The following is a 13,917-nucleotide window of genomic DNA, read 5'->3' as shown; positions in this document are numbered from 1 at the left end:
ACTATGGAGGACAGGGTTTAGCTGCTTGTGTTTATCTGGGGTTGCTGTGGCCAAATTACGTGCAGTATGCAATGCATATGTGATCATCAGTGACTGAAATAACTCAAGACTGGCCAAAAATAAAAGGATTGAAGTAGTGGCTTAGGAATAGTCTGGCTGAGAGGTAGAACAGGCCATGTGCTAACATTACTCAGTGTCCCACGTGTCTAGGAGCTGATAACTACAGCCAGTGAGTCACAACAACCTCAGAATTAAAAAACAGCAGAGGACAGAGCAGGGGCCGTTGCACCATATCTGGTTGCCCATAAACTGTTTGACACAGTGCTTTGAAAAACCTAGGATAGAATTCAAGCAGGCTTGGTGGTAAGTGATCTAAAAGTGGTGAAGAAATGAAATTGGAATTGTGAGCATTAGGAAAAGCAGAAAAAATCAGAGAGAATAGTAATGTAACATACAGGGAGAGATGTGAGGATGTGAATGTGCACTGACCAATGTTGGTAGGATGCTAATTCCCATCCAAAAGACTGCACTGCCATGATACTGAGGCCAGCCTAGCTCCCAGTGGTGCTTACCGTCAGTCGCTGTGCCATGCTACAGCAATCCCAGGATTTCCATCAGTGTGGAGCATGGGCACCGCAAGTTCCCATGAACAACAGCATATTGCACGGACGATCTCTTAAGCCTGCCTTTTAATTCTGTCTTCTGCAATTCTATAGCTGTTTTTCTTCTGAGACTGTTATTCCTAGCTAGGAACTGGCATTTTTAAAATGATTTCAAACACAGTGGTTGTGTGCTCTGGATGATAAGTAAAACCAGCCTTCCTAGTCTCTCCTAACATTAACAAAATATGAATTAACTAATGTCAGTAATGGTCAGAAATGTACAGCGGAAGTGCCATGAGTGCCATTGTTACCAGCGCAGGTAACAATTTCTTGACTTCATTGGGAGTAACAGATAAAACTGGGAGTTTTGCTTGAGTAATGAATAAAGCTATGGGCCAGATCATGATGTTTTCAGTGCAAAATTTCCAGTATAGTCAACTAACATTTATCCCTTTGTCACAGAAATAACAGCTATCAAAACAAAATAGATAGTGTTTTGGATGAAATTTCTATAAATTCTTGCTATTCATACTTACTTCGGCAATCCTCTTGTGCTACACGATTGTCAATGTTAATATCATCCACGGCAATTCCTCCATTTCCTTTTCCAATTTCTCCCTCAATAACCACCTGGTGAAATAAGATAATTTACACATTGCTTTCATGTTAACACCCAACTGCAGCGTTCAGAAAATCTTAATTAATTGTTAAGCACGCATCTTCAGTTGTCATGATGCCACATCTTCATATACTTTGATTGTGGCCTGCCAATGTGCACTGTATGCCCTTATGAACTTATATATGCAAATATGAATTTTTGTAATTTCATTCCTTTATTAAAGACTTTTACATCAGCAGCAAAGCTGTGGCAAGGATGCCGTTTTGTGACAGATGAGAAATGATTTCTAAAGCATTTATTTGGCCTTCTATCATAAATTGCTTGTATCGCTGTCATCTGAAATACCATGAAATATGCCACTGTTATTACTGTCACAGCAACAGCACCTCATCTCTACGCTGTTTATACAAATCCTTCAGTGACATTTTCTGCCATGACATATGAAACATGACCAGGCAGGTCCTAACGGCATTGGCTCTGTTAGATCAGTGAAGAAGCTCACCTGATAATGTTTCACAGACTTATGAAGAAGAACGCGTCCTTCCTTCCAGCAGTTTGCCTGGTGCCCACTCAGGGTCCACAGCACCTGGTCGTATTCGTCAGGCTTTTGGTATCGCAGTTTGATCTTCAGGGTGCCGACGTGGGCGCCGGACATGTGATACCAGAAAGTCATGCAGTGGGCAGAGTTCTGCGAGTAAATCACGGGGCTCAGCAGCCGGGCGACCTTGCCTTTCTGGCTTTCGTCAGCTTGCGAGTAAATGAAATTGCCATCTCCTACTGTGACAGAAGGACTGTGTTAGGAATAGCGACCAGCTTTCATTTTCTTTGTTAACCTAAGAAACCCCAGGTGTCCCCAGTCGTTTTGTCTCCCTTCCACACTGATCCGCCAGGAGTCTCACAACAGAGAGAGGCGGAGGGGGGCGGCTTGGGAGCTCTAACAAAGCGAATGGGCTCTAAGGGGAGCTTGTGTCTTCCCCCAGTCGCTTTGCTGTTCACCAGGATGCTTTGTGCCCGTAGTCAACTGCAACGCCGTGTTCACTACAGGGTGCACAGAAGTCATTTCATTTGCTCAGGAAAGGAGGCAAAAGCATGTTTGTCACAACAATATATACTCTGTTCCTCTGTGTGCGCCTGCTAGAGGGAGCCATTCCCAGTTCAGCAGGCTAGACAGAACTCCCCCGACCCCCCCGGGCCTATTCCACACTAATCGTGCAAAGAGCTATTTTTAATCTCTGTTTAAAGTAATCTGTGTTTGAGAAGGCAAAATTGGAATGGGAAGAAGACTGAAGAATAAAATAACTTTGAACAGCCATGGTCAGAGATCAGGGACGGAAATCTAAACAGTGCTACTGAATAGAGACCTAGCATCGCCACAGATCGTGCCTGGGGGAAAGTCACCTCCAGAGTTATTCCCTTGATTTCAGGAACAACACATTGGGCTCTGAATATATTTTTGCGCTGTTGCCCAAAAGATTAAGATTCTGGCTGGTATCTTCTGAAGAGCATAATGGATTTATGCACCTTGAAATCTGAACAACCAATATCCTTAACTTTGAAGATTACTTGCTTAATGATATTTGGAGAAAAATGTGAGAATGTAATTAGTTTGGTAACAAAATAATGCTAGGTAAGATACTGACGAGAGTGAAGCATTTCTGATTAACACCAGCCAGGCATTCTTTTCATAGTCAGCTTTTGAACAGCTTCTTAGCAGAGAACTGTGATGGAAAAATACAAGGTTCATCCTGCTGTTGATAAAAGTAGACTGCATATGTGATGTGCTCACACAAAGGGATGTAGACAGCATTTACTGGCATTAGTGTAGAGTTATTTTGAAAGTAGAAAGGAGAAAAGGAATAATGAGAAATACTATTTCTCACGTGTTGAAGTATAGTATACTGCTCATACCAAAGCAAAGAAAAGCAAGAAGAGGCGAAAGAGGACATTTTGGGAGGGTGATGTTTTGTCAGCATTGGTCTTTGCTTATGCATGATATTCTTGAATTTCATTTCAAATAATGTAAAAATGAAACTTGCTGGAGTAATGGTGTAGTCCTGCACTGGTGAAGAGCTCATTTGGCAGATGAGTACTGCCACTCGGGGGAGTATAAGAGGGACAGGGTAGTAAAAGATCAACCAGGAACAAAGAGGAGTGGGTTAAACCCAGTTGCTGGCAGGAGGGGGACTAACGAAAGAGAAAGATAAATAATTCTTCTAATGTGAGACAAGGACGTTTCCTCTTCTTAGGATCATTTATAGGCAGTCAGAGGTACCCTGGCCAATACATATATGGAAGTATCTGGTCTTTGGAAGTATTTTATAGTAGGAATTAAAGGTAAATTGCCAAAAAAATTTTGTATTTTTTTCCATCTTACTGCAATAACATCTCGTCCAACTTCTTAGGCAGGAGTGTTTGTGCCTATATTCTTTCCAACTTTGCTTCTATTCAGAGAGCAGCATAAACATGTGCAAATCTCATCAAAGAATGGTGATAGGGAAATCCAAAGGGAGGAAAAGAGGAACACAATCACAGCATTAGGATAGCTGTCTCAGTTGGAAAACCTAACTCTAGCCAGATTTAATCATAACATGTATAATTTGAAATGGCATACAGCATATCCTGCTGTCTTAAAGCAATTGCTGTTAAAAATCATTTCTGTGGAATTTCTGCAACTTTCTACAAGTGCAACTAGGAGCAAAATATGACTGGGAATTGCTTGTTGCTGTTCTCCCAATATTTAAGCAGGCTTTGCTGAGTAATGGTCACACTGAGGGGCTGGTTCATCATGGCAGTGCCATTCAAACTGCTGGTGATCTGCTTTCACACTCATCCCTCTATCTGTTGGCAACTGAATGGCAAATCCAGCAGGTAAAGATCACTTCAGAGTTGAAAGGAAATTGTGGAAAATACTGAAAGTTAGTGTGGTAGGGAGCAAAAGGGCTGCCTTGAAGACTTATTGAAGCTACAGCTAACAGAATGAATAAGTCTTCTGCAATATTGCAGAATATTCTGCCCAGCAGAAACAACAAAATCTCATTTAAAGAATACCATTTCTTCATCTCTTGATTAAAGACAGGTTCAGTCTCTCTATAATCCTTGGTGGCAAAGTGCAGATAGCTCTCATTTCCAGAATATTATTGCAGTGCTGGGTCAGGAACTCTGTCTTCATTGTCTTAATTAGAGCTTTACTTATGCATGCCTTTTAGATTTTGTCAGTCTCTGGCTAACATAGCTTTTAACCTCCTTTCAATGTCAGATCCTACTGAGCGATTTCACTTTACTTCACATCAATTTTTCCACCATTACAGCCTTCACTTCAGTTAACTGCGTTTAGTTAATTTGATGCCATTTATTTGTACAATGCCATTTATAGTCAAAGTATTATAAGTTTTTTTTCCTAAAACTACTGTGCTTGTCTTAAGATTCAATTGAAAGTGTCTCAGAATTTAAGAAGTCCAATTTTGTCTAATTTCCTTGTCATTCTCATTAGGCAAAGGGGTTGCAGAAGTGAGAAGGGGGATTCATCTCTAACACATTTGATTAATCTGCACGTATGCAAGGGAACACTAAAGCCAAAGGATGTGTGGGTCACACAGCACCCTCCCTTCTCCACTATCCAGCAGCATATTTATTGCCTCATTATGCAGAAGCAGGAGTTAGATACTACAAAACCAACCACTCAGTTTCCTGGAGTGATATTTCTGGAAAAGCTGTGTGTGAGTGAAGGGATGGCTGGAATCTCCATCTCCCGTTGGAGAGGAGTAGGACATGAGATAAGTCCATTGGGGAAGTTACACTTATAGTATCTTTCCATGGTGGACAGTTCCTGTAACTACAAATAGGAATTTTATGAGATTTGCTCATGACTGTATCACTTGTTAAATGACTTTTGCAGAATATTTGGTCATTCAGATGTTTTTCCACCAAAGAGGGTTTATCCAATGGGTAATTGGGAGTAGGGAATATCTTCAGTTCCTAACAATAAATGACCTTTATGCCCCAACAGAAGGGACAATTACTGTCATTAAGTAAGGTTGCCTAGAGAATCACCTTTCTGACTATACTTATTTTACCTATTATTACTTCATTCAGCAGGCAATTTCTCTGGTTTTGGAAGGCACTTTGGTATTAAACAACCTCTTCCCATGTAAAATGTCTAAGTCATGAACTCATGATTACCTGTGTGATCTTGAATAGGCCCAGTTTTGCTGGTCAGGATTGCCCACTTTAAATCCACCTGGTTGTCATGTTCCCAGTGGCACAAAGTCTTGTGGGAACCCCAGCCAAATCCACAGTTGAAATTGTATACCGGCAACTCTGCAGGAAAGTAGGAAAATGGAAGGAGGAAAAGTGATTATTAATTGTGTAATTTAGGTATTGTACTTCAATACCAAATACATTTACTCGGCCACTAAGAGAGCCATTTCTACTTGATACTCTGACAAGTCATAACGAGCTGCTAGGAAGCAGATGAAGAATGACTATTTCTAGCAAATGACATGTTTATTTTATCTCTTTATGAACCATATTTTGTGATTTTATGTGGCTAGACTATTCTTCATATTTGCATGCGTTATCTGATAACTGCGCTGTAATATCTATGGTTTAAAAAAAAAAGTACTGGCTTACTCACCAGAAATATTTGCTGATTATTAATATCTATTTTTGCCATAACTGTGCAATGTTGTGTAGCAACTCACAATATGATTTGGAGAAAAATAAAAAGAAAGTCAAAAACACTAATGGAATGTCCTTGGCACAAAAGGATTTCTGGTGAAATATATATTTCATGGCTTCAGCAATAAACTTATTTCAGCATCTTCCAGACAGTTAAATAGGACCACAAGATGGCAGCATTGAAATGGACAAACTGAGAAGGAAAAGGGACAAATGTGGCTGATAGCCAAATGAACTCAAAATAAGCTTCAAAACAAGCTCCATGTAAAACAAGGGAAGTCTGGTATTATGGTCAGGATGAGATCATATCTTGTTTTCAGCTTCTCTTCAATTCTGCCCAAAGGTTTAATACAAAGTAGCTTATTTTTTTCAGTGGAACTTGGAATTTGAATGGAAAGATTACTCAAAGATAGCATATAAATTCCTTGCATTTCTCATTTTCAGAACCAGTTTGCAGTCTTTTGGATTTTTGGTTCCTGCCCCATTGGCATGAACTTTTACCTCACTTTGAGCAATGGCAACTCCCAGTAGAGCAATATCCTTCCCACAGCAATGTGACCAAATCCTGAAGTCTTTTCTCAGGCATGACTCACTCCTTATTAAGGAAAAATTTAATGAGATGCTTTCTGCAAGTATGAACTAAGAACAAAGGACTTTGTGCTGCCATCAGTATCAGCTCTGGGGGAAGAATTTTGTTCTTTTACTTTCTTCCCCGTTATTTAAAAAAAACCGCCAGTGAAAGATAATGCAACCCCTAGAATGTCTTTTGTTTGTTGTGGGAAAATATAGAGACATTGGGAAGTGTGTTGGGACCTGAGGCTGGCCAGAGATGTGGGGCTGATCTCTTCTAGTCTGAAAAGGCAAAGAGTGCCTCTATATAGCGTGCTCCCCAGGTAAGAGTGGAAAGGCTTTTGAGTTCAAACCCCAGAATTTAATAGAAAGTACACTAGATAATTATTTTATGAAAGCAGAAAAAAACCTCAGGTGAGAAGGTTAAGACAGAACGCTTTATAAGGTTTCATATCAATCTCGTCTTGCCCGCTAAGTCCTTGCATAGTGGGTCCTTGCTCCCAGACATAGTTTTCGCTCAACTCACTGGATTCCTGCACTGCAGCAGCTTTGCCCTCTCCCCTCTGGCCCCTAGAAAATGCACTCCTGTCAGCAGGGAGGTCTGACTGCATGGCTGCTCCCTGTCCCTCTCCTCGGTCTTTCAGTACCTCGGCTGTGCTGCAGGATCGCTTTGCACTGAGCCCTCATTCTTTGCTTCTCCCTTTTCATCTGCTCCCATCCTGCTTCCCGCAGCCGCTGTCTCTCCTTCTCCCTCCCTCTGTCCTCTGCAGCTCCTCCAAGCAGAAGCCATCTCTGCTTCTCCTCCAGAGGGGTCTACCCGGCATTGTCACGAATGTGACATCCTAACTGAGAGTAAATGAATAAAACAGATACGATCTGTCACAGGAATTTAATGTGGCGAAAATATGTTTCCTGTGGGACCCTAGCCCTTTCTGGGAAAGTGGAAGATTGTAGATTTGAGGGGAATAATCTCTCTTTGGACCTTCAGGCTCAAAATGTTGAAGAAGCAGAACTCAGCCTCCGCACACATGGGTGCAGAAAGCAATCCATTATGTTTCTTTCTTCAATATATGTTTTTTTTCCCTAGACAATGGGGCTTCATGGAAGAGCTCTTGCCCTAAAGGGGACATCTGAAAATCAAGGGACGTTTTTAAAGAAACAGAGTCACATTGAAATGAATTAAAGGGTTCTAAGTTCATGAAAAATATCCTTTCATTGTCAGTGAGGCCTAGGGAGAGCTATATTGCATGGCTTTGACATCAGAGCCATGAAACAGAGCTTTAAAACAGTCTCAGAAACCCTAAGACAAAATTAATTTTATTAATCCCAAAGGAGTATATCTTGCAAAGCTTGTGATAGCCTGCGTGGTATTCAAACCACAAGAAAGGCGAACAGTGGTATATAGATCACATCCGTTTGAAGATCTCACACAGCATAAATGAGCACATAGCACAAAGAGACTGAAAGGACTGGGATTATTCAAGTCTGAATAAAAATAAATAGCAGAGGACACAGGAAAAGTATGTAAATGAGTGAAGAATCTAGAGAAGGAAGGTTAGAATATTCCGTTTTGTCCGTTTCATAGCCTGAGAACTATGTGATAGCCGGTGAGGTTCAATACTGATGAAAGGAAAAACTTTCTCCTATGATGTGAGTGATAGGTGCTTCCCTAGAATGCTGCTAAGGCTTAACACAATTCAAAGACTGGACAGGGGACACTGGAACTGGACACTGAAGTGGACAAGGAAAATATCCAGAATTTAACTGTTAATTCTAAAGTGCAGGGAGTGACAAGAGCTTCTTGTTTCATGGTTTGAAACAAGCTCTAAACATTGGGATTAGAATGAAAGTTTCAAAGGATGGTTAAATTTCACAGCAATATCTAATGAAGAATTTCTTGCCCTTTCATTTGAAATATATAGTCCAGGAAACTGGCAAAGAGCATAAGTCTGATACCCACTAGCCATTCCTGTGTTCCTAAGCTTTGGTCTAACAGACAGCATGATGTAGCATAAAAATGAACTTCTTTTTTCCATGCAGAAGTTAATCAGAATCCCGTGAAAATGAGCAGGATTTGGCCTGTAATCTGCTCTCAGTTAGCTATTTCTTGCTAGGTCCCTACTGTTTCCTCAATGCATGCTTTACACGATCACAGTAACAGGAGTGAAAGTCAAAGGCAAGACATTTCAGAGAGCTCTCATTTTATGGGCTTTTTAAACATGCCATCTCTTATCGTCTGTTCTTATGTCTCTGCCAATGCTTCTCCCAGGGACCCATAAAAAGAAAATAGACATGCGAACCAATTAATAATAGCCACTTGTAGCATCAGGATAGGTTCATTAGTTGTATGGACAATGGATCTGCCCCAGCAAAAGACAGAATAGTTCAGCACTGCTATTAAAGATCCCAAGGGGCTGACACAGTAGCTAATAGTAAGCTACAGACAATCTGTCCTCTCCTTTGTCCTTGAACTATAGCTTGGCAGCTCTTGTGGAAGGAAGGAAGGAAAGTAGAGAGGAAGGACGGACGAGTAGCATTTGGTGGGTTGCCTCCGCAGAGCTGGCCCGTTCCCCTCCTAGGGTAATTCTCCTGTCAATAGGTGAGTGATCTCGATGCTTATGTGAATCAAGAAGATGAAGTAAACCAGCTATTATGTAACTAAATAGCAGCAGTTTAGATGAGAGTCTGAGAGGGAGGTGTGATGAAATCCCATATGCCTTTTTGAAAATGTAGGGTACGTGATACTGAATTAAAACAGATTTATCCTCTCAAAGAATAACCAACAGCTGTATTTCTTGACATCTTGCTCACAGCTGGAGCCATTACTGCACGTGAACAAGAAAGCCATTTGAAAATCTAGTTGAGTGAGTTTCTTGCAACTCCATTAATCTTTCGTGGCCCACAGACTTTGACATATTTTTATAACTCCTCCAACAAAAGGCAAGAAGGAGCATGATGGCATTAAAGATGCTAAGAAAACTCTCTATGCCAAAGGGTAAATCAACATTAAAATGGGAAATTACAAACATCATTTGGACCACTTCACAGTAATATATTGGGTTTGATTCTTATATGCATTTGGCCTCTTAATACCACTTATGCTGGCAGCACAGAATTACCTTAAATGATAGTAAATTATGTTTAAAGTGCTTTAATATACCTTTACATCCCTATACTGATGTAAAGTTGCCCCATCATAAATGAGAATCAGACCTATTTTACCTTCAGATGATTTCTTAGCATAGATTTTAACCTCAGGATTTCTTCGTTATATTTTTCTGAAATATATTTTTCTGCAATAGGCATAAGTGAGAAACAAAATACTTCTTGAACAGTCTGCTTTACAAAGGACTGAGGTTACATGCTGAAAGCATGTAATGTAAATGAACAGCTTGCTTTATATGTAAATAGCTAAGAGTCAAGCAGTTCACAGAGTTCTTTGATATTGAAAAAGATGTGTTCAAAAAGACTGGATGATGCTGAGTCTTAGGACTAGGGTCTAATAGGTATTTGCCTTGACAGAGACATTTGCTATAGGCATATTTTTAAGTTTGAGGAGCAAAGCAGATCCTCTCTTACAAAGCTCCAAACCTTTAAATATTTTTAACCATTTGAAATCAGGATTACGTTTTATTTTCTTATAATTCAGTCCCCTTGAAATGAACTGTAAAACTCTCTTTGAGGGAGAGCTTGTTTATACATGAAGGCTTTCCTGAGCAGCTATTTTACTTAACTATTTCCACAGTGTATGAAAACTGGTTGGAATAGGATAATCCCAGGTTTTGACACACACAAGCGTGTTACTGTGGGATAACAAGATTAAGGCGTTTGCAGTCTGGAACACAGGCAGAAGGACAGTGATGCACGATGTGAGCGTGTACCAGAAAAGTGTCCTGCTCAGCTTGAGGATAGCCAAAAGAGAACAGGAGCCCCCTGATCCTCTGCTAGCTGGGGCCAAAGGGGAGCTCAATAACTTCATGGCAAGTTTGAACTGTGTTATTTGGGGCTGCCATAGTGGGGATGCTCACTCCCTGCTCCGTGGGCTCTTGCTTGAGTCCTCTCCATCACACCCACCAAGCTCTGTGGAAGAAGGAAATGCTCACCCCTGCCTCCAGACCAGCCAGGGTTTCCCCACATGGAGGGGAATTTCTGGCTGCCCCTTTTTGGGAGTTTTCTGGCTGGTTTTCGGTGAGGAATTACAAAGGAGCTGGAAAGCTTTATGTCTTTAACTGGAGATTCTGGAAGCCTTAGTCTTATTTATTAACATCTGACTGATCTCTATCTGTGATCTTTGTAATGTGCTGCCATGTGGGAGCCTGGAGTTTGGGACGTGAACTTGTCCCTTATTCCCGGAAGGAAACAGTTCCTAACGACACAATGCAGGGAAGTAATGTTGGCATGCTCTGAAGGCAACCTCATACACCTCTCTACTAGAGAAAAAACTGGGCTCACCATGGAGTAAATGAAGGTAGAGCGGGAGGGAAGTGAGGAGAGAAAATGAGGATATCTTCATCTCTGGGAGAAACAGTCAATTTGTTACTGAAGAATCCTACCCGAGCCAAAGAGATTAAACACAACCTGCAAATATGACTGGCATTGGGAAGGAGGGAGGGAGGTTGCATTGCACAGAGGGACTGGTGAATTTGTAATTAGCTTTTGTTTAAATGCAAGAAGATATTTTATAAAACACCCTACCTTTATCAGAATCCTTCATTTCAGCAAAATCCAAGTCAAAGGGTATTAGACAGAAAAACTAAAATCTCTTACTCTAAAACTGCTGTAATACCCTTTTTTCATTTTCCTCACCCTTCCAAAATGCGGGATCACCACTTCAGGAAGTGCGCCGACTGTGAGAGAAGTGTCCCACAAAGGTAGGCCAGCTGGCCTTGGTGTCTCTAATTGCGCTGGTATGCTACAATCTCATCCTGATCAGAAAGCAGGGCATGGCTTGAAATAATATATACTGACTAACCAAAATTTATGACACTGGAAACAAATTTTGAGGCGAGTAAAAGCATTCACCTCTGTAATATCAAAACTCATAGGCTGAGAATGGGAACATCTTATATAAGTCAAGTCTATTGCTTAATCAGGTCGACACCATCACTGTCCTTTAGAAAACTTTTGTGTTATTAGTATCACTCTTTTACTTGAAGCAAAAGCGGATTGCGCCATATGGTTAAGGAAACAATGATAAACACTTACCCACCCTGTTAATAAATCACTTGCAAGACTGTGCTTGCCCGTACTTTGACGGAGGAAATGGGAGTAACTGAAAACTGACCTCTGTACCCCTCCACAATTTTTAATGCAAAGCATTTTAAATTGGTGCTCGTACCTTTCGGAGTTGGGATTTTCTGCCCAAATCCATCCTCTCCCCCACCCCCAGTAAATTATACAGGATATTACAAAATGCAATGAAAGCTGTGGAAGCAGCAAACTTGCTAGTTATTGTATTGATTAAGTAAAGAGGACCTGCTGCCACTGACATCTTGTTTTTCCCTTTTCAAGTTCATGCTAGCAGTTTATGTAACCCCATTTTGAGACTACTTGCTAGAGAACAATGTTGTAAAACTTCCAGCTCCCTGGTGGAGAAAACTGGCAAACTTTACTTGTCTTAGTTTTGTAAAACCATGGTTATAAATAGTGAATGTGCCTGTGTGGCTCTGTTTTTATTTTCCTGGAGTTTGCAAACACACTTTGTGTCACTGACATGCCACATTTAAACAGAGTGCACTGTGTGATTAAGTTAGTTTAATTTTGTCAGCATTTGGCATTTGCTGATGCAGAAGGAAATCTTGTTCTCTGCTGTGTCTACATGTGGATGAAAGGAATAAAATATTTACTGTACAGAGCTGAGAGACCAGATGCTTCTTTACTTCAGAGACTTTTAGGGAATGGGAAGTCAGGAAGTGCTGCAATTCATTATTTTGTCTCTGGCATGAAATTTGGGTATGGAATTTATTTCATTTGGAATAAGAAAAATCTTTTTTTTACCTGGTTGCAATGTATTGTCTATTACTGTTGGCTTTTCTGTATTCAGCACTGTAGTACCACCTGGAAAAGAAATAATGCATATCATGATACATGGGTTAGAACAAAGGACACAACAATCATTAGGGATATCCTACATGTAAATCTGAAGCACTACCATCTAATTAGGTAAGTAACTGAGTGTGTGAGCTTAAGCACGCAAATGTGACATTAAAGATCTGGTTTCCTTTATCAAAAAAGAAAATCAGAACTAATCTTCATCACTTAAATAGAGCTTTAGATCTTTGAAGTCCTTGCAAACACCAACTAATCAATCCTCACAATGTCCCTATGACTGTCCTGGTTTTATAGACAGCAATTTGCTCAAAATCGCATGGGAAGTCAGCAACTGTCTCCCTAGCGCCTCCTAACACTCACCAGCTGGTGCATTCACCCACGACATGTTGCTTCTCATATCAGACATGAAAGAGAGCTGCAGAGAATGAGCTAAGTTCCTCCAACCCCTGCCACTGTGGGGTCTTCTGTATGCATTGTTGTGCAGCTGCACTGTGAGACCAGCTCACAAGTGAAGTGCATGGGAATTGCCTGACTTCAGGTTATAGTCTAAAGCAGATTTCACTTCTGTCTCAAAGAGCAGGAGGAATTAAGAACTTGCCAATTGTCTTCTTGAAGCAGATGCCCAAGAGGTGAGTGGGGTCATGGCCCTCTCCCTAAGCTCACTAACTGATATTTCTAAAATACTTGACTTTTTCAAGTAAGCCTCATATTGATAAAGGAAACAAAAAGTAAATTAGCACAATTATAAATGCGCAGTAGGGTGCTGATTACCAGTCAATGGCTTTCCTTTCTCCAGCAAGCAAGTGCTTAAAGCATTATAGAAAGGATGACTATGATGACTTCCAGTGAGAATGAATGCCCAAGCTGTATCAGCTTTATGTTTGTAAGAATGATCTGATGGGAAATGCTATAAGCCATGCAAATAGAGCAGCTCTGTATGGGGTCCAAATAGAGCAGGAAGGAATCTGGCCTACAGCACAATTACAGTTAATTGCAAGGGAGGCTTCATTGTGGTACTCACATATGTGCAAATACTATCAGGCAAGTAACTCTAACAGCACCCACGAGAATGCAGCACTTTGCACTCACATGAGAATGAATAAAGGAGGGTAAACCACTGCTGAAATCCCCTCTGTATTCCCCTGCTATCCTTAGAGCCAGTGCTAAAATCACCTCTGTATTGCTCTGCTGCCCTTAATGGGCCACAAGTTTTATATACTTTCCTTCTATGCATTTTTGAGGAAGAAAAGAATTTTTATAATTACATTACTGATAAAAATCACATATCTATGTGTATTTGTATAATATGTAACATCACACATAAAATGCAGTGTTTCTACAGTATCCAGAACAATGGGGCTTGCAGTAGTCGGGGTTTCTAAGTGGTACAGTAATAAA

The 13,917-nt window shown here is 40.7% G+C and overlaps 1 protein-coding gene and 1 long non-coding RNA gene across 14 annotated transcripts in view; one reads left to right on the top strand and one right to left on the bottom strand.

The window, feature by feature from the left end:
- The window catches only part of NRP1 (neuropilin 1), a 115,145-nt gene that overhangs the window by 5,997 nt on the left and 95,231 nt on the right, over positions 1 to 13,917 (bottom strand). For 2 of the 4 annotated variants that reach the window (XM_068934391.1, XM_068934393.1), the window contains exons 13-16: positions 12,466 to 12,525; positions 5,401 to 5,538; positions 1,724 to 1,998; positions 1,139 to 1,232 (exon numbers count right to left, since the gene is read on the bottom strand). In XM_068934391.1, coding sequence (XP_068790492.1) covers positions 1,139 to 1,232; positions 1,724 to 1,998; positions 5,401 to 5,538; positions 12,466 to 12,525 — 567 coding nt within the window. The remainder of the gene's footprint in view (positions 1 to 1,138; positions 1,233 to 1,723; positions 1,999 to 5,400; positions 5,539 to 12,465; positions 12,526 to 13,917) is intronic. The other 2 variants (XM_068934392.1, XM_068934394.1) reach the window with 1 other exon arrangement.
- LOC138066288 (uncharacterized) overlaps positions 1 to 13,917 on the top strand; it is a 79,457-nt gene that overhangs the window by 41,622 nt on the left and 23,918 nt on the right. Inside the window, exon 1 of one of the 10 annotated variants that reach the window (XR_011139567.1) lies at positions 12,532 to 12,630. The exons of the other annotated variants lie outside the window; for them this stretch is intronic. This is a non-coding gene — a long non-coding RNA (uncharacterized lncRNA). Of the gene's footprint in view, positions 1 to 12,531; positions 12,631 to 13,917 lie in introns of those variants that run through there. 10 annotated transcript variants of the gene reach the window in all.

The sequence above is a fragment of the Struthio camelus genome, chromosome 2, assembly GCF_040807025.1.
Source record: "Struthio camelus isolate bStrCam1 chromosome 2, bStrCam1.hap1, whole genome shotgun sequence".
Classification (NCBI taxonomy): Eukaryota; Metazoa; Chordata; class Aves; order Struthioniformes; family Struthionidae; genus Struthio; species Struthio camelus.
The sequence above is the reverse complement of the archived record's forward strand: the minus strand, read 5'-3'. Positions and strand labels throughout refer to the sequence as shown.